The sequence below is a fragment of the Eptesicus fuscus genome, chromosome 22 (assembly GCF_027574615.1).
Source record: "Eptesicus fuscus isolate TK198812 chromosome 22, DD_ASM_mEF_20220401, whole genome shotgun sequence".
Taxonomy (NCBI): domain Eukaryota; kingdom Metazoa; phylum Chordata; class Mammalia; order Chiroptera; family Vespertilionidae; genus Eptesicus; species Eptesicus fuscus.
In genome coordinates this window covers 21,062,168-21,088,379 of record NC_072494.1, presented here as the reverse complement: position 1 = coordinate 21,088,379, position 26,212 = coordinate 21,062,168, and the positions used below count along the sequence as shown (strand labels likewise).

At 42.2% G+C, this 26,212-nt stretch overlaps 1 protein-coding gene across 1 annotated transcript in view; it reads right to left on the bottom strand.

Moving 5' to 3' along the window:
- The window catches only part of PAPPA2 (pappalysin 2), a 212,625-nt gene that overhangs the window by 20,150 nt on the left and 166,263 nt on the right, over positions 1–26,212 (bottom strand). The window contains exons 17-20 of the mRNA XM_008145883.3: positions 22,942–23,110; positions 21,438–21,573; positions 19,484–19,593; positions 12,633–12,704 (exon numbers count right to left, since the gene is read on the bottom strand). Of these exons, the coding sequence (XP_008144105.3) occupies positions 12,633–12,704; positions 19,484–19,593; positions 21,438–21,573; positions 22,942–23,110 (487 nt within the window). The remainder of the gene's footprint in view (positions 1–12,632; positions 12,705–19,483; positions 19,594–21,437; positions 21,574–22,941; positions 23,111–26,212) is intronic.

Below are 26,212 nucleotides of genomic sequence, written 5' to 3'. Positions count from 1 at the left end.
AGCCACAAGCGCCTCCTGACCCATTTGAATCTTTCTCTTGCCAAGTTCTCATTACTGATCTTACATAGGAGGGAAACAATGTATAAGACTGAAAAGGCTCTGGAGAATCCACTGGGGAAACAAAAGGCTTATTAGGATTCCTGGGCAGGGCTTCTGAGATAAGGAAGAGGCAATGAGTCTGTACATAAAAGAGGTGCACAGTCTAAGGTTTCTTTTGTTTGCCTGTTTTGCCTTATTTTTATTTCTTTTTTTATTCAGTTTGGTTAAGCATTCAAAAGCCCATTTTCTCTCTTATTCTTATTACTCTGTTCAATGAAATAGAGGGCAAATGAGGTGGAGGGTTTGTATTTCTATGGACAGTGGGAATCCTCTCTTAAGGGGGAGCTTGTGGAGCAAGGTCACCCCAAGTGTAGGGCTGGAGCTGGAATATTGTCAGCAAACCTCATATCTGAGCTGTTGTGTGCCCCTTTAAACAGGGGTCTGATGCCCAGTTGGGTGCCTACTCTTGGAAAGGTGAGTCCTTTCCAAGAAGAGCCGCAGAAACCAGCTTGGAGCTGGAGGCCTGGGAGGAATCAGGCTGGTGGACAGGGGAGCGGAGGCTGTGCCCCTCGCTGGCCTGTGGCAGTTGTGTGCACTGGTCCTGGCCACTCCCTTGGTGGGAACACTGGTGGGGGCGCTTAGGGTGTGTCGCCCGCCTCAGGCTGGCCTCACTTCAGAAGCCTTTTCACACAGGAACGATAATAATGAAGATAATCCTGTGCATGTGCGTAGCATTTCAGTGTCTACAAATGCTTTCACAGATGCACTCACATTTGAGAGCAAAAGAAGCTAAAAGTCAACCCAGGGAGATATCATTTTCCCATGGGAGTTAGTGATTGTGACTACGGTCACATAACCAGGAAGAAGAAAGGCAATAGATGGAGCCAAGCTTTCTCTCCTCAGAGCTTCAAAGAGCTGAAGGGACCCAGGGAGTCCCAACCTTGCCCAGCCCGGAATCCCATCCCTGGGCCACACTGACTGCGCACTGAACTCCACAGCAATGACACAAAAAAGCAGTCAGTAGAAAAAACTCTTCACGGTGTCATGGAACTCAGGGTCTATTGGTAATCTTTTTACTCTTCACAATTTAGCAAAATATTTCTTTTTCCCCAGAGTAATCAAGCTGCTTCTTCAGGCTGTTACCCTCTTGCCAGTTCTCTCCGCAATCTGGGGCTGCCCTGACCATCCTACCTCATTCAGCCACTCAGAGGTATTTACTGAGCATTTCCCATGTGGTAGTCAATATACCATTGTCCCAAGGACTTGAGATAGAACAGTGACTAAAATAAAGTTCCATCCATTGGGAGAAATAGACATTAACTCTAACAAGTACTTACTTAGTGATTAGAAAATAACAGTTCTATAAAAACTTAAACAGGACTGTGTAAGGCAGCACTGTGTATTGGGGGATAGGTAGAGAATGAGGAAGGACAGTTGTCATTGTTGGTCAAAAGGTCAGACAGGGACTTTGGGAGGGTGGGGTAAGCCACTGAAAGGACTTTCACTTTTGCTTTGAGTGAAATGAGAAATTACCCAATGGCTTTAGCAGAGGGATGCTTAGATTTAAGCTACATTTTAAGGGGACCCCCCTTGGCTGTTGTGTTGAGAATAAACCGTGAGAATACTAGTAGACATGGTATCATGAGACCAGCTAGGACACTGTCGCGGTAATCCAGGTAGCAGGTGGTGAAGTGGTGGGATTGTGGATACCTTTTAAAGACCAAGCTAGTGGGATTAGCTGATGAATTGGATGTGAAGGGCAAGAGTATGAGAGGAATGAAGATGACACCAAGGATGTTGTCCTGAGCAACTGAGATGGACAAGTCAGCACAGAGAAATGAGAAACCACTGTGCATGAAGTCCTTGAATTCTTCTGAATTCCATTTGTTACCCTACAGACCTTATCTCCAGTCATCGTTCTCACCTTCCCACCTGCCTCAGAGCCAAAGGTATCTGTACCCTCTTCTACCGCCTTTGAGTCTCTAGTCTCTCAACAAGATTACTACCCACAGCCAGTAACTATATTCAAGTCTCACCCATATCAAAAGTCTTTCCAGGGGCACTACTTTCCACGAAGTTCCTGCCCATCTCACTCGTTGTACTGAGCTTAGAGAGCAGAGGGCAGGCACTACTAGTCTTGCAAATAAATCTAGAGGTGCTACCTGATTTTTTAAAACTGGGTTCATATATTACTTTTATACAATTAAAATTAAGTTTAAAAATATTATGCAAAAATATAGCTAATAATATCAGCGGAGCTGAGATTTAAATTCATTGGCCAGGAGTTGAAATGTGTACCCTTTCTTACACGTGCTGTTTGCTATGATTTGTAAATAACTGCAATCTTTTGTGAGTGTCACCCTTTTCTCTATTATCACTTCACTGGTGGGTAAGGCAAAACATAGATACACAAACATACAACATACACACAGGAGTGGGCAAAAGTAGGTTTACAATTGTTTATATAGAAAATAACATATTAACAAATAATAATACAAAAATAAACTGTCATGTACTCACAACTGTAAATCTACTTTTGTCAATCTCTGTATATATTTCATACACTTTGAAAAATAAAGTGTAAGAGATTTAATACAATATTTTGCTAGTGTCCAGTCATTATAACAAACAATTATTTAATAAAATAATTTCACTTAAAGGAACATCTATTTTGGTAGGATGCATTAGAAACAATTCAAATTATATGAACTTTTTGAAAGTGCTTGTCCATATGATTATTTAATAAAAGCGTTATACAAATGACCATGATGGTAAATGGCAGATTAATCCATGTCCCATGGAATTTAAGATCAGTCTCAGTGAATGACCTGCGTCATGCTCAGACTGCATCTAAAACACATTTTAGAAGTGCAGTTAGAAATGTTAGTGGAGCAAAGTCCCCATGAAAAGAAGAAAGGGGTGGAATTATTTCTAGATATAACTTGATTATATCTGCTCGCTGTGAATTTTATAGCCTCAGCATAATGATTGGGAGGCATCTAGAAGGTCAGGCAGGTCAAAGAAAGCTGCATTTCTGTGATGTCAATTTTGCAGGAAAGTAGTATTTAAATTGTCTGCAAGGCTGGGCTAGACATGAAAAATCAAAACAACAGAAAAATAAGGAAAAGCATGGAGTAAATCAGAAAAAGGGTGCGGTGGGAGGAGAGAAAGGGACAAGCCATGTCATAAAGAGAATTAACAGAGTGAGAAAGGGGCCCACCCAGGAGGCTGAGAAGACAAATGAAGCAGAAGGCAGCCTGTGGGAAGGAAGCCCACCAGGATGTCACAGTGTGGCTCCACGGGAGTTTCAGATGAGCATACATTCTCACGAATGTTGTTCATCTAGATGAGGTTTTCCAATTTGCACGGTTGTGCTTTTAATGTTTCATTAAAAAAAGAAAAATAGCGGGGAAAGAAAACAATGGTTTTTGCTTTCAAAATGAAAACCTCGTCCTAATTAACATTTGGAGCCGGGCTCTCAGAGATTCCAGCTGAAGGATCTGAAGTCAGGCCCTGCACCGAATGGGCCCCTGGACAAGCCTGCACACATGCCCAGATTTTCAGTCTGGTGTACACTGCACAGAACTGGCAGCGACGTTCGCAAACAGATCTCCGGGGGACTGGAATTTGGCACATGGTAGGCCTGAAAGACAGCTCCAACTTAAGCTAATTTTCAGATTTTCTCTGAATTTTAACACATCCAACACGTATTGAGATTTAGATTTGTAAGGACCTCCACTATCCTGACCAGAAGTGGAACAGCTGTCCCCACTAGTGGCTGCTAGGCCGTTACTCTTCCCACTGTGATTAAACCCTTTTTAATTACCCCTTTCCACTCACAGATATTAAAGAACTTGGCAAGACAGTAAGAGAAAAGTAAGCCCATATGACCCGTCCTCTGAGAGGCAGGGAAGACATGATTGTTATATCTGATTCATAAACAGCTGAAATATGGAAAGAGAAGTTTGATTATTGGCTAGTATTTACATGACAAGATATAAATAAAGGAAAACAAGAGAAGTTAGACAACCTCACAATCCCATCGTACCCAAGCAATCAACTTGGAATAGAACATTGGGGTTTCTGTCTATAGACCTCATTAAACAGAATCATTTTTCTCCTTTTAATAAGGAACTTAGACATACTCACGTGTTTTTTTGGAAGATGAGTAGCAATTCTATCTGGTCACACTTTGAAGTTCAAGTCCTGGGCATTTACTAGTAGTAATCTGTGACTAATGATACAAAGGCATTCCTAAAGCACAGTAACAGAGATAAATCTTACAGGCAACCATGAGAAAAGACTAGAAAGAATGACTGAACAGGTTTCCCTCAGCAGCTGAGGGGAAGAGAAAGGAGAGAGGTTTGGAATCAGAGGAGGGATCTTAGCCTTGGTGTGTTCTCTAAGTCCCTGACAACTGTCACTGTTGTGCCATCTTCCTCAAACTCTAGGGCGGCAGGTCTCAAGCCTGAAGGAGCATCGGAGCCACCTGGTGGGCTCTGTACACTGGCTGCCAGACACTCTCCCCAGGGTTTCTGACCCCAAAGTCCTGGGTGGGACCTGAGAGTCTGGCCAGGGGCCACAGCTGCCTCGCCCACCTGGTTCTCCACAGGCTCAGGTATCGCTGCCCTCACGTGGGAGTCCTGAGCCTCAGAGAACTCCCTGGGCCAGACTCGCTGAGGCCTTGAAGCATTTCCCCTGGAGAAGGTACCCCCCTTCCTGCTTTCCCACAGGAGGGCCTGAGCCTGGTTTAGCTGCCACAGGGAACATGGGAATTGTACAATGGAGTGTCCCAGACACACATATGTTTTCACTTCACCTTTTAGAATAAAGAATCCTCAAATTTATGGTTATGCTACTGGGTTTTGCCACCTACAATTGAGCTGCACAGATATGACGAGCTAGAACACTTTATCTATCTATCTATCTATCTATCTATCTATCTATCTATCTATCTATCTATCTACCTACCCACCTACCTATCTTTCTTTCTCACATCTTGTTATAAAATAACAAGGACTCGAGATCCTAACAAGAGATGAAGCCCTTTCTCCAAAAGGGCCCCACATCATCACAGTCCTGTAAGTATCACTATTGCTCAGGTATCCCCTTCTCCCACCCCTTCACCTCTGATCAGTCTCACTGAGATCTGCATGCAGGCATTCTGCACCCAGAATAAAACACATCACCTAGAATAATGGGACTCTTTAGTCCGACTCCATTTCCTCTCTACTTTTTCTTGGTTCAAACTCTGGGCAAGAAAAAGATGCCCTATAATCACTCGATTTTCATGCCATCATCTCTACTTCATCACATCCATTATGACTTGCATTCCCCCTCCCACTCCCTACATCCCATTGAGGTTGAGCAGTGAACCCAGGCAATGACCGTGAGTGATCAAGAAGCACGCGTCCCAGCCCCAGTGGCATGGCTCAGTGGTTGAGCATCGACCTATGAACCAGGAGATCATAGTTCAATCCCCAGTCAGGGCACATGCCCGGGTTGCAGGCTCGATCCCCAGTGTGGAGGTGCAGGTGGCAACAGATCAATGATTCTCTCTCATCATTGATGTTTCTATCTCTCTCTCCCTCTCCCTTCCTCTCTGAAATCAATAACAATATATTTTTTTTAAAAAGAAGCAGCAGCAGCACACGTCCCAGACACAGCTAACAGGGCTACCATCTGAAATACAGAAAATAAAAGGGAGAGGTCCAAGACAACAGGGAAGAAAGAATCCAATGAATGGCAATAGCAGGCGGAATGAATTAGTGATGGAAGCACTGCTGTTATCAACTACTAAATGCATAACGACACTAACTGCCCACCCACATTTAAGTAAATGTGGCCGCTCTAAGCTACTAGTAAATTTGTCCCCAAGGCCTCCTCACCTAGACTTTCCACCCACAAGTCCCTCCTATGCAAATGTTTATCAAGGTAGTAACTCTTATGGTAACGCTACATAAAAATAGTTCTACTGGTTGCTTTAAGAAAACACAAATATGTTTGCATTTAAATCCACTGCATGCTAGATGTATAGGGAAAGAGAATACCAAACAGCAGAAAATGGTTAGCCATGTCAGAGAGATCATAATACATATTCCTTTAAGATGCTCCAAAGACTAATATGCCATTTAAACACGTCCCTTTATAACCCTGTAAAAGTCTAATACTTTCAGGATATCCTCACACAGATTTATGTGAAACAGTTCATTCCGTTTTTTAAGCCCATTATTTTCTATTCTGTTCTTAAAAGGGGATGGTGACTATTAACTCTTCTCTAAACTATTTACTACATGAAAACATTTACTAAAGATTAATACTATATTAATCTTTATCCTTCTCTTCTTAGGCTTAAAAATTCCAGTTCTTTTGATTTTTTCCCCAAAGGGTATTATTATCCCTTTTGATGTTATTTTTTGTTACCATCAATTGTTGTGTATTTTCTAATGGCTATGGAGCCAGATTTAATGAGAAAATAGGATCAGATCAATGGTGAGAATCCTGACAAATCAAGTAACTATGTGGGTTTCTGTTGGTCCCACTTACACTTATTGGAGCTTTTTTAGAACAGAGCCATGTTGCTGTTTATTCAGGATCAGCTATAATTTTTCTTTAAATTACCTATAATTTAAAAGCAATCCAGTCTTTTCGGGCTTATAAGAATTTCAATTGTAAAAAAGTTTTAAGCAAGCTTTTATCAAATCCTCCTCCAGTTCAGCTTGGCCTCTCACTCCTCAGTGTATGCACATATGTCTGTGAGGATAGTGGGAAAAAAGCACTACTTTTGCTATGAATAACAGAAACTATTCAAAATTACTGATAAATGGAATTTCACTAGTTTGTCACACATTCCATTAGTGTCTACCAAACACTCATACCTTAGGTACTTGCACACTTTTTATCAGGCTCTGACTCACATATTTTAATAGGAGTTTCTCTTGCCAGCTATTACCAGGATGGAAGTAGTAAAACCCAAATGGACTGATGCCAAGCTAGGACAGTGCCTACAGATTTCCCAAATGCAACCCATAGGTAACTAAGAAATCAAGGCTAACCAAGAAGGCCCCAAAGCAGAGCAGGGGCCCTTAAGAGAAGGGCGCAGGGATAATCAAGGTCAAAATCTATGTAGAAGGCAAAATTCCCCAGAAACAAGAGCAGGTTTGCTGGTTCCCCTGAAAAATTAGCATGACCCATACTTTACTGAGGTGTGGCCTCTCCACCAGCCCCAAACCACAACTTTATGCCTCTGTCTTCACAGTTTACTGAACCTGGAGTCTGACAAGTTTAAAGGATATATTTTATCCATCACATTTTAAATCTGGGGAAACAAATTTAGAAAAGTGAAAAGTCAACCAACTTGCCCAAGAAAACACGTAGTAGGGAATGGAACTGAGGTGCACGCCCGACTCCAGACCAGGACAGCATTCTGTGTGCTGAATTACACCACCCTCACTGTGTCTATGGCAAGGCCTTTCGATTCTATGCAGGGCAGGTTTTTACTTCGCATTTCTTCTACTTCTTCCTTACCTTTACTTCCTATCTTTATTGTTCACACCACTTCCCAGAAGACTGATGCAATCTTTTCCAATTTAAGACTCTCAAAGTCTAACTTCTACCTTCAATTCTCTGTCCATGCTTTTAGGGGCTTGGAAGCAGGTGCCACTGAAGAATCAGGCCTGATTCTGTCAAATGGGTAAAGAAGTAAACAAAACATGTCCTGCCACTCAGGAGTTTGCAGACTGTTGGAAGGACAGACCTATCAGATAATGTTGAAATAGTGTGACAAGTGAGATAACAGATATTCGCCAGGGTATGTATAAGAATTCATAGGAGAAATGTCAGCTAATGCTCAAAGAGACTTACTTTAAATTCCCCCCAAAAAACCTTAAAATGATTTTTAAGATTTACTGGAGGCCTCAAGAACATCAACTAACCACAGCTACCTGCAGTAAATCATAAATAGTCATAACTGGGTATAAGCGAACTATTTCTTGGTTCTTAATATGTTGCTTCAATAAGACCCTGTCCCCTCACAGTTACTTATATTATTCCTTAAGCAATATCACTACTACTATATTATTTGACAATTTATATAATACCTTGACATCAGTTATTTCACTTGCTTCTCACAGGAGTTCTGAAAGCCAGACAGAGGCTACACATAACTAACAAGTATAAATTCAGTATCTGAACCTAATTCCTCTGACATCATTCCACCTCTGTCCTCCTCCGAAACTCTCATTTATGAAAAGGAAAGGGCACAAATAAGAACCAGCCAAGGGCTGATGGGAGAATCAGAAACTGTAGTCCAAACTGGAGGCTCCTGGGAAGAACTTGCAAGAAATACATGCTCACAGCAAAAGCAGAGCCAAAATGTAGGTCACTGGACACTCAATGTAATCATCCCTCAGGAAGGAAACTAATCATTTCTATCCAAAGGGAGGCTATATATGTGGTCTTTATTTTCAGCTGCATTCTCTAGAGAACAAGATGCTCTTAGTATAAATGGAACCTAGGATGGTGGACTTTGGGAAAAAAACTAAATGTGACCTTATGAAGAAGAAAGAAGGAAGGAAGAAATGAAGGAAGGTATGAAAGAAGGAAAGAAGAGAGGGAGGGAAGATGAGAGGATAACACTTATATGAACTGACAGTATCATATTGCTCATGATAGGATGAACACTCACTTCAATTATACCCACAAAATAAGGAATCTTTCTCCCTCCCCCTCCCTCTCCCCCTCCCCCTCTCCCTCTCCCTTTCTTTCTCCATGATGGGAAAAGAGTACACTTTCTTGGACAAGCATTTGACAGAATAAATATTTGTTTTCTACACAGACTTCTGTATGCTTGTTTGTAATTTTAATGGGCACAGGTTTGGGAGTAGAAAGAACAATTAGGAATGCAATAGCCCAAATGAGAAACATTGAGGCCCCAACTAGGAGTGAGTAGAGCTGCTCATCTAACAATCTGGTGACCAGCTGACCAGGTGACAGCCTGGATATGGCAGTGTCTCCAGGTGATTTGTGAATATGGATCTCAGCAGAGCTCCAGGCTGTGGCCTGTTTCCCTTCCTTCTCTAGTTTTCTCTTTCCCACCCTCTGAGTTTGCACCTAAACATGTGGAGGCCACACCAGCAGCTCCACCCACTGCTTTCTGCTGTACTTCTTCAGTTCATGACTAATGCCACCACTTTATAAGCATCTATTATAGAGATGTGTCATGAGACTTAAATGCTTTATATACATTATCACAAGAATACCTCATCACAACTCCTTAAAATAGTGTTGCTGCCCCCACTTCCCAATAACCATAAGACACGAAGGCTCACACCATTTGACTGACCCAGGGCTTGAATCTACATTTGTTTGATTCCAAAACCTTCAATCAACCGAGTCATCATTCCTTGCCCATTTGCAACTTACAAAACAAGAGCCCGGAAAATATAAGGAGTTCAGGTCAACAAGGCCAAACACGAGAATCAATGAGAAAAATATAATTTAAGTGTGAATAAGTTTGGGTTGCAGATATCTAGTACACACGTTTTGATTTTTTTATATTTTTAAAATTTTATTTTTTAGAGAGAGAGGAATTGAGAGGGAAAGAGAGAAAGAGAAACACGGATGTGGGAGGAAAACATCAATCGGCTGCCTCCTGCATGCCCCCACTGGGATCCAGCCCAAAACCTGGGCATGTGCCCAGACTGGGTATTGAACAGGCAACCCTTTAGTGTATGGGATGATGCACAGCCAAGTGATACACACATGTTCTTGCTGAGACAATGGGAACACAAATGACAATGAGCAGATGGCATTATTTATACACATTGTTTTGTTTTTTAGAAAAAAAATGTAGAGCTGTCATCTAAAGAAAGTGAGAGTCATAGAACAGTGGAGAACTGAAGGTGAAATCTGTGGCAAGGGGGATACGACACACACAGAGGCACCAAAATGACACACAGTGAGACACGGGCTGGGGTAGTGAGGTGAGGGGCTCACTGGCTTGGGCTCATTGAGAGAAATAGAGGAGGAGGGCCACCACTGTCTTCTAAGGCGGAGTGTCTAAAAGGCAGATCTTAGAATTATATTCAGCACTGGAAAGCACAAAACAAAAAACCCTTTTTAGAGCAGGGAACAAGGTGTCTAATTTGAGCTCATATTTCTTTCTGTGCTGCACTTTACAAAATTTCCTCTCTTCGTCCTAGCCCTCTTCGGTTTATCTCGCCTCTGGGTCTGTTTTCCCTCCATCTGTCTTTGACACTCTTAGGTTTCCCCTAATATATTTAGCTGACTTTTTCCAGTAAAGAATTAAGTGTTTGCCAAGATGCCCCTAGAACATGCCAGTTTATGCCTCTCTCGTTCTTTCTTTCTCATTCTTGCTCTCCCTCTCTGCGTTTCTTCTTACGTAGTTCCTCTGAGTTGTTTCTCCTTCCCTAACCATTTTCCTTTCCTATGATTAGTGATTCTTCTTTTTCCTTTCCTGTTTTTTTCCAGGCCTTTAAGATTTTTTCTTCCTCCTAGCCCTTGCAGAAAGACCAGAAGCATAATCTTGTTCTTTTCAATCTGATTTTGTAGAACAATCAGAATGTAAATAATGTTGGCTAGAAGTATTCCTGGACAAAGGAAAATTCACCTTAAGGACTCCACAGGCTAGGAGCCTTCTCATCTGCTCCCACAGTTGTCTGAAGTTGTGGTTCTCAAACTTGAGCAATCTCCAGGATCCCCTGGGGGCCTTGCTGAAAGAGTCCTGGGTCCCGCCCCAGAGCCTGCAATGCAGCAGGTCTAATATGGGGTCTGGGGGTGTGCATTTCTGACAGGTTCCATGGTGGTGCCCATTGCACTGGTCCAGGGACCACACTTGGAGAACCACTCAAGTGAGAGGACCAACGGCAGTTGGGTGGTAAAGGCTCCACTGAGCAAGGTAACAGCTCGGCAGGGAATGGAGTTTCATTCCTTGTCCAAGCAACCACAGGACTTGGAGAAGCCTAGGGAGTTCTGGAATAGGGATCCAGAGGATGTGCTGGGGTGCAGCAAGGCGGGGAGGAGAAATGGGGAAGCTCCATGTTTAACCTTCTGGGAAACACTGAAGCCAGCTCCAAGACCTGCCAGCTACCCACCCTCTTGTGATCACACAATGAAGCAGAAGGGAATTCTCAGATCCTTTGATCCCTTCCCAGTCCCAAGTCCTCTGTCTGTTTGTCTCCCTGTTCTCTGGCCTCCTCTTCCCTATCCTTACCCCCTGCCCAGTGCATGAGTCACTCTTCTCCTCCCAGCCCCACTGTCATCTGTTTTTCTAATGATGGCAGGAGATGAGCTGTTTTGTTGGCTGCACCATCACAAAGTGCACTCCATGCTCGCCCTTTTCCTGATGCCCTCTCAGAACACTATTTTATTGGTCTCCTTTCCCTTTGTCTCAAACCCCACCCTTTCCCCTTCCTTGGCCTCATGTAGACTCGTTTACCAGAAGAGGATGAATATAAACAGAGATAAAGAAGAATGGGGAGAAGGGGAACTAACATGCAAGTGGGTTGGGGGGGAGGGAGGGTGTTGGAAATCAATGGACGTTAAACAGCTCTCTCTAGCACACAGCAGCCAGAATGACCCAAGTATTGCTGCTACGTGGCTTAATTACTTCCAGTGAGAGATTTGGAGGTCAAAACCTGGTGTGACTGAGACTAGAGGATTTGTATTTGTCACTGGCTATTCCCAGGGTGAGAAAGCTTAAATGGTGTTTGCATGTGCTTTCTGGATCATCCCCCATCAGTGCTGCCTCACTCATGACTCTTCCTTGCCATCACTCCTGTTAATCTGGCTAAGGAATTCACAGCGCCCTAGGTGCCCCAAGGAAGGGAATCCCCCATGTGAGGAAGTAGATAGGAGTTCTCAAGGTAGTAAAGGTCTAGTCTGGCTTACTCCACAGCGAATTGCAGGTCTGCCCCAGAGGTGGGGAACATAGATGCCTGCCTGACCCCGGCAGTGGGTGAAAATAAGGTAGGAAGCCACAGGCAGAGGGGAGGAGCATGTTGACCTGAAGAACAGCTGCCCTTCTGGGGTTGTAGCTGCTACACAGATTCAGCTAATTGTTGCCAGATAGTCTTGTTTTTCAAGAGAAAAATATCTTTGCACAAAGTGTTTTATATTTATTTTTACTTGGAGTATGTGTGCCTGTGTGTGTGAAATGTTTTATATACACATATGAATTTTATGTGAAAAATCCCAATTTTAAAAATATTAGCAATCAAAACAAGATTGTTTTCAGACACTGGGTTGGCCAAATAAACCTGTCTGTGGGCCATTGGTCTGCAAAACTCTGATCTAATTAAGCTCAAACAAGGCCCTGTTAGAGAATCCCAAAACCATAAATAATTCTGATTTGCTTTTAACTTACTTTTATTGAGTCATTTCAAATGAAACCCTGGAATTTTGCTTGAAGAAAAGCCAAAATCAGAAATACTAATATCTGTAGTTGTAGGGTTGTGGAAATTAAACGAAAAGCACAGAAGTGGAGAAAGGGAGGACCTTGCATTAGAAAGGCTCAAGGCCTGGAGTTAAGCAGAGAAGTGTGGTCCAGGTTGGGGGAAGGGGTGGTGACTTACCTCACAGGACTGGATGCAGTGGATCAGGACAGGGTCTGGGTGCCACTGACGCCGCCCAGTACACACGATGCTCTGAAGGAGAAGACAGAAAGTACAAACACTAAGACACCCGGTCAGTGAGAGAAGGGGCATGTCCTGTGCTTACCCTACCAGCCAAACCCCATTCCCTGAGGAGTGAGACACCGACTGGGACTCATGAAGCAGGTCAAGGCTGACGGGACTTTGCCGTGGAGCTGCTAGTCCTGCTGATGGTGCCACGGCACAAACTCTCAGTGGAAGGGCCTTTTCATCCTCTTCCTCCTCCTTTTCCCTCCCCAAGGCATCAAACTTTCTAGAGCAGTGGTATAGGTGTGGTTTTAAAAAGCATCATCAGCCAAAACCGGTTTGGCTCAGTGGATAGAGCGTCAGCCTGCGGACTGAAAGGTCCCAGGTTCGATTCCGGTCAAGGGCATGTACCTTGCTTGCGGGCACATCCCCAGTAGGGGATGTGCAGGAGGCAGCTGATCGATGTTTCTCTCTCATCAATGTTTCTAACTCTCTATGTCTCTCCCTTCCTCTCTGTAAAAAGTCAATAAAATATATTTTTTTAAAAAATAAAAAAAATAAAATAAAATAAAAAGCATCATCAATATTATAATGAGTATAAAGTGGTCTTAGGCATAATATTGGTTTCATTTGTTTTGCCATTTTTAATAATGTTACAAGAAATGGCGAGATGGCTGTGATCAGGAAGCAGGGTGAGTTTTTAAAGGCTGAGAAATACAGCCTCACAAGAAGAGTCCTGAACCAGAAAGGGATCTCAGAAATGCCAGATCATAAGATGTGAGCACCAGGCAAGCCCTGGAGGCCAAGTGCACTCTGCTGCTCTGTGAGCACCACTTTCGCTTCCTTATAGGGAAAAAAAAGGGTCTGTGCCCTGATCAAAAAGGGTTAATGTGAAACCACTGGGACTCAAAAGGGAACCAACGTTAAGCTGGTGAGTGTGAAAACACACTCACATTAGGACACAAACTACTTTCTCATTCCCAATGGCCACTTCCAGATGCACATTTAAACAAATAGTCATCTACTCTTTGTTAAATGACAGCTCATTTTCATTGAGCTTCTTCCTTTTAATTTATGTATTTTAAAATTTCCAAAGACCCACTTCAGGAAAAGAGGAAGTCCCATAGGAAGTTTTCAAGGAGACAGAAGGATTCTCTCCATAGCCTGCAACCCACCCACCCATGTGCAGATTTTCATACTCACATTTTTTTTTCGGTACAATAGGAATTCAGTTCAATGGTAAGAAAAATAACACATGGGGAGATACGAGCTTTACACAAGATAGCACCCTATTAATTGGAAATTATAGACTCTACAATGCTACAGCTACAGTAATCAGACTGGAGATATTTGCATATATTAATATGGGTGTATATGAATAAAAACCTCATAGTCAGCTGTGAGAATAGGAATCTGCAATATTCTCCTGGAGTTACATGACTGTAAACTAAAACTCCTTCACAGCTTCCCTACAGGGAAGTAAACACTAAAAATCCTAACAAATTTTGATATTCAAAATTCCATATTGTACTATTATAGAAGGTGCTTTGGCATAAGTTATCATTGTACTTTAATAAGAGGATTATTAAATCTATTCAGGACTACAGATATATAAGATAACCCTAACAGGGGGGTTCAGCCTCCTAAGAAAGTGAGCTGTTCTCCTGCACTTAAAGCCATTTAAGCAGACTACTTACTTATAAGCGCTGCTACCTGGAAATGATTCTCATTTATGTTCTGAAGCAGGCACCAGTGGAACTCTATCACCAGGTAATGGTAATGAAAATGTACAATAACTTGTACCCTTGAAATGTGAATGCATGGCCACTGGATTCCTTCTCTTAGCACTGTATCCACTAAGGATGCCCATTCCTATTGCTAATCAGTCAGCATTCAGTTCAGATCACAGGTATGCATCTCAGTAAGAGCCAGGGATGCTCTCAGAGTGCTCAATGTCTGGTGGGAGGATGTGGAAGAATGTCAAACCCTCCAAGAAAGGAATACTTGGCCTTGAAACTGTCTCATGATGACCATTGCCAGACTCTCCAGAACACGCTGAACTTTGTGTGTCAGCTTCTCTTCTACCCTCTAAACATTCTGCCTGGTCCACCCCTTTTACAAATGTAGGAGTGTTTGGTTTATTTAAAACTTTAGAAATTCTCAAAACATATATTGCAAAGGAAAAATAAAAGAGAGGAAAAGAGTCTGTCTTTACTTCCAATTCTTTCTCTCCAAGGCTCTTTTCTGCTATTATTTCCAATTTATTTTTTATATCTTTATATTATGTAACTTTATTTCATGATCATGTAATATCTGTAAAATATAAAAGGTATAAAAGAGTACATAACCTCTACTCTGCTCCTGTTCCCACTACCCATTTTCCTCCCTCCTACTTTTAGTTGTTTTCTGTATCATTACAGATATAGTTTATGCATATACATATATCTTATATAATAAAAGGGTAATATGCAAATTGACCCTAAGGCAAAACGACCGGGAACAACCGGTCGCTATGACACACACTGACCACAAGGGGGTAGATGCTCAATGCAGGAGCTGCCCCCTGGTGGTCAGTGTGCTTCCACAGGGGGAGCACCACTCGGCCAGAAGCCAGCTCATGGCTGCCCAGTGCAGTGGTGGTGGCGGGAGCCTCTCCCACCTCCACAGCAGCTCTAAGGATGTCCAACTAACTGTGGGGAGCGGGCCTAAGCCATTAGTCAGAGTCGGACATCCCCTGAGGGCTCACAGGCTGCAAGAGATGTCTGATTGGCAGCTTAGGTCTGATCCCCCAGGGAGCAGGCCTAAGCGGGCAAGTGGACATTCCCCCAAGGGGTCCCGGACTGCAAGAGGGCGCAGGCTAGGATGAGGGACCCCCCTCCCCCCGCCCTGCCAAAGTGCATGAATTTTCATGTACAGGGCCTCTAGTATATGTATAAAATCCTTTCTTTCCTCACACAAATAATAGAATACTTCAATTTTCTTCTGTGCTTTGGTCTATTGTTGTTTGCTTGCCTAACTTTATTTCACTTCACAATGTTTCCTGGGTGTTCTGTGCATTTTATAGAAGCTGGGCTGCTGTGTCCTACTGACCACACAGTGCCCCACTGCAGGGATGGACCCTAATTACTAAACTAGATCTATATTGATGGGTATTTTGTTCTAACAGACAAAGTCTTTTGTTCTAAGAGACAAAGCTTATGTGTAAATCATTTCACATGTGTACAGATACATCATCCACAGAATAAATTCATGGCTGTGGAATTAACAATACCCATGTCCTGTTTTTAATGATCTATAACTCAGTCTTGAGACTAATTCAGACTGGCAGCCTTCCTTTATTTCTATAAAAATGCATAAGTTTCTGATCCCTGTGTCTATGCCTTCCTAAATTTCAAAGTCCTTGAGAACAGAAACTGTCTCCCACTCACATTTCTTATCTCAGTGACACAGAGAGAAACACTGTTTTATGAGTAACTGTCAACCACTAAATATGATGTTGTATCACTAGGATTCTCCATTGTCTTCTGGCCTATGAATGACACTCGTGCTGAAAGTAAAGATATGCATATAACATTAATTTAACTAGTTATTGATCAAAATTGGAGGAAAATTTCAAATGCTTTTCAGGAGCTAAATTTTATGGGCACATTTATGGTGGTGAGGTGAAAGAGGGGAGTGAAATAGGAAGTAGAAAGAAGGGGGCATAGAAGGTCCTGGTGAGTGTGTTAAATTCATTAAACAAGGGGACTCTTCTGCCATGGCAGCTTACATAGCAAGCCAACCAATATCTAAGCCTGTGAATTCCCTCAAGGTCATGCAATTGAAACATAAGGACAGCCAATCACAATCTGCCAACAAGGCTTTAAGCTACAGCCAATCAGTAATAACTTCCTTGCTTTGCTTCGGCCTTTTCTCTGTAATAAAGTATTTCCCTGGCGGGGTGCTCCTAACTACTCCATTGGAATTGATTTTTGCTCAAGTAAACTCAAAATTTTAAATGCTTCGGTTTATCTTTTAACAGCTCAATATGACTTTCTTATTTTCTGGAACATTTTTGGCAAATTATAATCATATATGATTACATTTGAATGGCTATAGAAAATAATTGAGAGAATAACTTTATATCCTCTGTGCAACCTTATCAAACCTTAACATTTTGCTGCATCTGCTTCCACTAAAGATTTAATTAATGTAGCCTATATGTGTCCCTCCATTATCATTCTCCTTCCTTCCTCCCTACTGTGTAAAACTATTTTAAATTTTTAAATTATTATTGCTATATGTTTGTATGTAGTTACAACTATTGCTATGATACTATTGGCAAGTCATTGCTCAGATAAATTCATTGTGCAAGAAGAAGAGCCAATAATTTGTTTTGAACTTTCAAATAGAAAGAGATTCAGAGAAAATCAATTTAAATATTTGAGCCATTAAAGTTGGTTGGTCCATTTAAAAAAAAGTTTAAAGTAAGAAAAAAAGGAAGAAAAGGAGGAAGAATAGTAAAAGGGAGGACGGGAGGAGAAAGGGAGGGAGGGAGGGAGGGAGGGAGGAGGGAGAGAGAGAGAGAGAGAGAGAGAGAGAGAGAGAGAGAGAGAGAGAGAGAACGAACGAACCATTTAAGGGCTATTGGGATGGTCTAAAGCTGTATGAAGGCCGTTGCCTAGTTAAATGCTTAAAGGTAACAAGACTGATGGTTAGCCAACAGTAAAATCTAACAAAAAAATTGCTCAATTGTTGTTGTTTTTTTATTCCAATAGTTGTTTGGCTCATCACATCAGACCACAGAGCTCTGCTGCTGCCCATGTTTATGGCAATTTCCTTATTTCTATAGATGTAGCAACCTAAATGCCGCATTATTCTGCATATTTACTTGGGCCATAGTACATTACCCTGGCATCTACTTTCCAGTTCCTCTTCCTTTGCCCTCCAAGACCCTCTTGACTAGTCTTCTCTAGCAATGAGGAACTCAATGCCTAGAGACATATTCAAAAAGAGTGAGCAATTCCATGCTTAAAACTGATGAAAAAGACGGCCTTTCCATGGCTCATGGGACTGGGCCATTTGTTTTCCCACCGATGTGGGGCAAATATGACTGGAGCTATTAGACATAACTGTACCCTTCAAGAGGACACTTTGGGGAGATGGTGGCAAGGATTAGGACATGAGGAGGCAGAAGGGTGGGTGACACCATTCTGTTGGAAATTATGGCTCCTAGAGAAAATGATCTTTTCTTTTTCTTCCTGCTTCTCTCTTCCTCTTAAAACATTTTGTTTTTATTTTAGTAATTATTAATCCTTTGGGGACCAATTTTAAAAAACAGAGCCAGAAATTATAAGATTTGTTTTAAATGAACAATTCTGTTGAAAAACTGGGGAGTTAAGAAAGGGATTTCATGCAGTGTTGAGAATTTGCAAACTTAACATGTTGCAGCCACAGGAAAATCTAATTAATTTGGACCTCACTTCATTAATTTGGATTTCATAATTATAATATACTAAAAAAAGAAAAGCATTGTCTGTAAAAAATAGATTTATGAAGCAAACTACTATGGGAAATAGGATGTTATGATGGATGTTCTTGTATTACAGAAAGAAACACTTTCAAATACAATTTAGAAAAACTCATTTACACCCAAACAATTGCCACATTATACATAGAAAGTAATCTCGCCATGAAATCAGCTTCCTCAAGGACCACTCCTTCACTGCGGAAGTCAAAACCTTAATTTTCCTATCTTAAATAGAAAAGCCATGAGATATCATAAAACACTCTCGTCACAATGGTTAATCATAAAAATTCAACCTTACACAGGCTTTGTGGAAAAGAGATGGTTCTCTGGAGGTGGGGGCCATTCTTCTCTGGGCTCCTTCGTTTTATTTGGCAACCTTGTTCTGAGCAGAGGAGGAAATGAGTCATGCATTGAGGACATCTGGGGATAAGAGTAAGCCATCATTCCTACCCTCAAGAATCTTATGGTTCTGGTGTTAGAATGACAGATAAGAGAAAAGGGAAGAAAAAAATGAAGAGGAAAAACAGAGATGAGGAAAGTACCAAGTGCTCCCAGCAACAGTCTAAGGAGCAACTCCACAGTCAGGCAACCTGGACCTCAGGCCTCTGGGTGTTGCAAGAGGGTGGTCAGCAGAGGCCCTTGTGTCTGGGTGTGAGCAATGGTACTGCCTGGACATTTGGCTGTCCCCTGCCTGTGCCAACTACCAGACTCCACTGCTCAGTCACTTTGATGGGCAGGCATTTATTTGACTGCTGAGAGCCCTTTTATTTAGCGTCCTCTCTTTCTATCGGGGTATTTCTCTGCTTGTGCCATCACCATAGAAAGGCCTAGATGTCTGTGTGTAGTAGGTGAGGGAGGAAGACGCCTTCACAACAAAGGCCCTGAAAGTCCACTTGAGAATTTCAACCCTTACCTCTTGCTTCTCACAACCAGCACACCCCTGAAACATTTACAAAATAATAGCATGTTTCCATCCTTACTCTCTTCTGTTGGCAAGGCTGAAGATGGAGGTAAATTTTCCATCTTAATTCCCTTCCTGTATTATCTGTTCTTTATGTCTCAGAATCTCCCTTCTATATTATCTTTGAAACATTCCTTTGGATGTGGGCCATCTTTTTTTCTCAAGCTTTTCCTCTTTTTCCTTCTTCATTTGCAATCCTTCTCTTTAGGAAATGACCCATGTAGTTGTTCGCCTTAAGGATGCTTTGAAAGCCTCTGAAATTATTCCAGAGAATATGCTATGCTGTCTGTTGGGAACTGCTCTGTCCTCAATATGTAAAAGTGTCTCTTTGCTCACCTGGACTTTGACGGGCTCCATCCAGTGCTCCAGAGTGTCTGCAGTGATGTTCACAGGCAGGATCACTGGGTCACTAGGGGGCACTACACATGATGGGGTGCACACTGCACCTGAAGGAACAGAAATTTACAGCACACACTTGACTTTCCAGATCTCAGTCCTTTTCATTCGGAAACAACAGTTTTGATTTTTCATCAGCAATTTCTCTCTATGCTATGGGTCATCATTATCATGGGTATGGGCAAGGCTGATATTCCTCTTCTATGCACCTGTGAAGATACTTTATACACAAATTAGTGAAGGGCCTCTGCCTCCAAGTTAACACTCTGTGCCCCAAGTGACCACTCCTCTTTCTAGACTCCTTTGGAATCTCGGAATCTCTGCATGAGCCAGCAGTTAAAAGATTAACTCCTGGTCCAGCAGACCTCCAGGACCCCGCTCTGGGACTCTGTCTAGCCAAGGTCTATCCTGATTGGTTGATGCATTTTAAGTACATTTAATATTATTTCTGCCTCTAGGATCATCTAAAGCAGGCGTCCTCAAACTACAGCCCGCGGGCCACATGCGGGTGTTTTTGCCGTTTTGTTTTTTTACTTCAAAATAAGATATATGCAGTGTGCATAGGAATTTGTTCATAGTTTTTTTTAAACTATAGTCCAGCCCTACAATGGTCTGAGGGAAAGTGAACTGGCCCCCTGTTTAAAAAGTTTGAGGACCCCTGATCTAAAGCACCTACTACCTAAGAATTTTACTAGCTGACCCATAAATTTTGAAGGCAGATTAACAATTTCTACACTGATGATCGTTACGCTGGCAGCCTTGCAAGAAAATGATGTGATTAGAAGAAGAAACCAGGGGAGATCCAAAGCAGAGATTTTGGTCACATGATGGCCTCTTAAAGGAAAACCTTGGACTCCACTCTTTTGTAGATGGAGTCCAAGTGTCTCCCAAAATTCAATTCAAAGAAGGTACACTCCAGGGTATTCTATTTCCTCATCTATAGATTTGATGATCTCCAAGTTTCTTTTCAGCTCTCACTATATCTGTTTGATTTTTTTTTTGCTAACTTGTATAATAATTCAAAGAGCCACATGACTCTGAAAGACTCTATATATGTGAATACATGACATATTAATGTAGAAATTGGAGGGTGGAGAAATGAGAATTTGCTCATGAAACATCACTTGAGAAGCATAGTCCAAGCTCCCCACTGCCTGACCTCAAGATATCTCAGTGCAAAGGGTAATTTGAAGAGGGTTAAGAATCATCTCAGAAATTAATGAGCTTTCTCATGAACTCAAATTATATCCACTGGCATTACAAAAGTTAGAATGGCTTATAAAATCACTGCATGCTTATAGAGTTAGCATTAATCTCACAAGGTTCTCCACCAACAGCATCTCTTTCCCATGATGCTTTGGTCTAGCCAGGGCCAAGGTGAGTCCACATCACTATAAACCAGTTCTGGCCACAGAGACCTTTAATTGCAATTACTTAAGAAATTGCCCAGAGGCTCTGGAGCCTGGTCCTCTACAGAGAAAGAATGGCTGAAGAGCCACACAAGCAAATGCAATCTCAAATCGTCCCTTTCAGGAGCTCTCTCCTACAGCCACACTGCAGAGGAGCCCAGCACTTGCTGGGTGTGTGGCTCCACCTTCCCACCTCTCCTCTTGGAACTGCAACTCCTCCCCAAACTCATCCACTTTCAGCCCGCAGTGAAATAGGTAACATGACCAGACACTATGCAAATAGCCCAGCAGCTGCACCAACATTATACACACATGGAGGAGTAAAAGGAATGAATTTGTTATAGATTTCTATTTTATTGAAGCAGCTCAGAGTCAACTGCATATCCATACACTCCTCAGGGAGAACATTGGATCTATTCAAGATTCAGCCAGGCCTAATAAAAAGATTACTTGGGAACAGAATCCACATCTCTTCTTGAACTTACCAATCCCATAGCCCTGTTCGCACTTGTATTCCACAAAATTCAGCTCCGAGGGTGGTGGTGGACATTCCCCTTGCAGCTTCTCACACAACTTGAACTCCTCAGTCCACAGTCCTTCCTTCGTGCAGAGGATGGGAAGCTAGAAGATCGAAAGTAAAGAACATTTCATTATTGCTGTGATAACTGCATTTAGAGTGGGGAGAGGGGGTGTAATCAAATGGTAGTGTTCTCCAACTTCTAGAACTTAGAATAAAAGACACTCTTGAAATAATAAGCCATGTTGTTACTGACCAAATAATGTCATGACAATTTTTTAATGTTTTCATGTGAAGGTATCATGAAGAATTTTGTCATTGATTTATTTATGATGCGTTTTCCTTTGGCTATAAATATAGGATGAGCTATCCACTGTAGCCTATGTATTCTGAGATATTTTTGGAAATTTTTTTCTCCTGGTGCTATTTTGCTTTGATTCACCCATACTGTCACACAAATATTGTTTGTGGCAAATGTCGGACTTTTTTCAAGATGAATTTGATCTAGTGAAACCAATTCACAAAATGTTGTAGGTACTTTTTGCCTTTCTGCTTGAATGCATACAACAGAGTTACTTTGGATCTCACCGAACTTCTGTTGCCTTTTTCCACATGTGTGCTGGTTTGTGTGACTCTTGGCTTCACACCTCCAACACAAAGTATCCTAAATGCAAAGAACATACAGAATAGCACTAATTCATGAAAACCAAGAATGTGAGCTTTTGGAATTACAGATAACTCTCCCTTCATCTGGCCAACTTCATGAGTCCTTAAAGAGTCAGTGCAAACAGATGCGTCTGATTTCTTGTCATATCCATAGCATATTCTTTTCACATCTGTCCTGCAGTGCTCATCTTAGAGTACTGGACACTGAGATACAGACATGTGCCAGGAGATCAGTCAAGGTCACTGACCTTTGCCTAGAGAGCCCGCTTAACTTCCTGTCTCAGGTATCGTGTGATACTTATAAAGATTCCAAAATAAAATTGATATTAATCATATAAGACTGTAGTTTTCACGTGGGACCTCTTCTGCCAAAGTCCTAGAGAGAATAAAAGTCAAGTAGCATTTTCAGCTTTGCCTTTATTGAGGAATTCATGTGTCTGTTCAGGACTCTGTTCCATTGAAGAACGTAATATTGGTATTCCTAGCCATGTTAGGTCAGTGGCCACACATGGAAGGAAATCACATTGCTGAATCAGAACCCCAGTCTTTTTTGGAATTTACCAACGTATCCAAACCATCAAGTTTTTCTTCTTATGCAAAAGAAAGTTCTCAAAGAATATTCCAAAAAAAAAACATGGTATCTTCTGAATTCCCTATGAAATTATATCAATATTCTGGTTAGAATCCCAACTTAGTAAGGCCCTGTGTGTTGGAATTCACTTATATCATTTCTACTCAACATTCTTGGATTGGTCATCAAGATTAGGGTACAGCCTGATCCAAAACAAAGTTCAAGTCATCCTTACCCTTTCACTTTCCTGGTTACAATTGAGCACACATTGGCTGTCGAGCTCAAAGCCATTGGTACATTCGTACATGCCTTCAAACACAGGAGAGGGGGGCTCACACACCACTGGGATGCAGCTACCTTGCTCCCAGGTTCCGTCCTCCAGGCAATGTATCTTCAGGAACTTTCTGATAAGACATAAAACATAATAGTCCATCAGACTGACTCACAAAGGTCATGGAAACACTGGATCCTTAGTAATATATGATAAGAATTAGCAAATAGGCAGGGGCAGTTGGATTTGGTTAGCCAAAGGCCCTATCCCTCCAATCTAATGTCTAAGACATGGAAGTAAAAATAGCAATGTAAACTTAATAATGATAGTAGTAGCTTGTGTATAGTAACCTTTGATATAGAGCTCTCAAAAGAGATTGGTAAATATCAGTGCAGGGTCTAGATTATTTACAGTTGGGTTTTCTCTAAGCCTTTCATCTTGGAGCAGTCTCACATCTAAGTGCACTGGAAGGCTGGAATACAGAGATGGTTATCACACACTCAGGGGACCACCCAGGAGGGATCTGAGGGTCATCAGTGTTACTATGGTGATATAACTGAAGTTGCCAATATTTACTGGTTCTCCAGAGAGGGGAGATGATGCAGTTTTATGAGTCTTCTTTTAAAACAGAGGGTCTCACCCTGAACTTCAGAAGGGCAAAAGCCTTGCTGGAGATTTCCATGATCATTTTGTTGTTTATAGTTGATATTTTTCCTTGGAAAGCATTCGTGGCTTTCATCAAATTCTCAAAGTAGACATGACTCAACACTGTCCTGAAAGACTTGCCCTCCCTTCTCATGCAGAGATATGGCCTCCAACCAGAGAGACTGCACTGGAGGTGGATGGTAACCAACAGAATGAGGTCTTGCTACTGAGAATTCTATCCCCTTCCTCTTCTGACTCACTGCCAATTTGAAGGTTCTTTCCATTTTGCAGATTCAGTGAATCTGCTTCTGATTCAAAACATTCCTAGGTACAGATAAGCTTGTGATTCTAAAATAGAAATAATCCTTTGGCCATCGACTCACCCACATGGTGACCTTAAGTTGCTATTTCCAAGTATCTTAATGTCCTCTGTAAATTTAAATATGCCCATCATCCACACACTTTTGATTGGTTACTATACTACTGTACAATCTCTCCTGTGTATTTCCCCAGTGTTCAAACTTTACACTGGTGTAACATTTACCACATTGCTTTATAAATGTGCACATCTATCTTTCTCAGTAGGTCAGAAGCTTCCTGAAGACAAGGAATCTTATTCTTGTTTTTTTTTCATTCATGGGAACTAAATAATATCTGGCTTATATTAGGCATTAATTAAATATTTGCAAAATTGAATCATTTAACCCAAATTCCCAGTGTGTTAGGCTCATTGTAGAGCACGTTACATAGTTTTAAACTGAATAATCAGAATACACCTAAAGAAATGGTTTTGTTATTCTCATGTTATAAAGAAACACACTCTTGCTAAAGGTCCTACAGCACAGCATGCATTTGATTAAAAATAATTTAAATAAAATTTAATAGTTTAACATGTCCTATCTAATAAAAAGAGTAATATGCAAATTAACCATCACTCTGCTATACCCACAAGCCATGCCCACCAGCCAATCATGAGCAAGTATGAAAATTAACCCAACCAAGATGGCTGTGGACATGGAGCAAGCAGGAGGCTTGGGTTTCCCCGGTAATGGAGGAAGTCAAGCTTTCGACACACCCTGGCCGGCCTAGGCCTCCACTCAAGGCTACAAAGTTTCAATTATAGAAGATAAATAAATCCCAACAAAAATGGCGGCAGCCATGGAGCTGGAGAGAGCAGGAGGCTTGAGTTGCCCCAGGCGATGAAGCTAAGCTTTCCGCACACCCTGGCCAGCCTAGGCCTCCACTCAAGGCTACAAAGTCTCAATTATAGAAGATAAATAAATCCTAGATACCAGGGCCTCTGCTTGAGTCGCTGTGGGGGCATGGCCAGCCTGCAAACCACCACAGGACCCTTGCCCAGGCCGCCCCATGCCCCAAGGGAACCGCCACCCTGACTGATCCGGGACACCCTTCAGGGCAAACCAGCTGGCCCCCACCCATGCACCAGGCCTCTATCCTATCTAATAAAAGAGTAATATGCAAATTGACCCTCACTCCAACACACAAGATGGCTGCCCCATTGTGGACACAAGATGGCCACCACAAGATGGCCAGCAGGGGAAGGCAGCTGGGAGAGAACAGGCCTGCAAGGGAGAGCAGTTGGGGGAAATCAAGCCTGCAGGAGAGGGCAGTTAGGGGTGACCAGGCCAGCAGAGGAGGGAAGTTGGGGGTGACCGGGCCTGCAGGGAAGGGCAGTTGGGGGGGACCCAGGCCTGCAGGGGAGGGCAGTTAGGCATCAATCAGCCTGGCAGGGGAGTGGTTAGGGGGTGATCAGGCTGGCAGGCAGAAGCGGTTAGGGGCAATCAGGAAGGCAGGCAGGCAAGCAGTTGGGAGCCAGCAGTCCTGGATTGTGTGAGGGCAGTCGGACATCCCTCGAGAGGTCCCAGATTGGAGAGTGTGCAGGCTGGGCTGAGGAACACACATCCTCCCCCGCTCTCCCCCGTGCACGGATTTCGTGCACTGGGCCTCTAGTTTTTTTAATATATTTTATTGATTTTTTTTTACAGAGAAGAAGGGAGAAGGATAGAAACATCGATGAGAGAGAAACATCGATCAGCTGCCTCCTGCACATCCCCCACTGGAGATGTGCCTGCAACCAAGTTACATGCCCTTGACCGGAATTGAACCTGGGACCCTTCAGTCCGCGAGCCGATGCTCTATCCACTGAGCCAAACCGGTTAGGGCTAGTTTAACATATTTTAACAATATCCACTTAGAAATAAGTGAAGGAGGGCTTCATTTATTATTCAATAGTCATACCTTTATTCCCAGGAATATTTTATAATAGAAATATGATTTTATGACTGGAATTCTTTAACACTGTAACTTACGTGGCCATATACCTACTATATGTTAATAATCACTATTTTGGAGCTATATTTCAGGTGTCTAGCAAGATACCTACATATATTATTTCACTGAATTTCCCAAACAGCAGTTAATGGTAAATATTATTATCTATATTTCAGAGAAGAAAACTGTGCCTGAGAGAACATTAAAGCTAGAGATCCACAGGAAAGGCTACAAATAGTACTTGGACCTAGGTTAACCTGCTGCCAGAGCCTAGGTGGTCCTTCCACTGTGTCAGGCT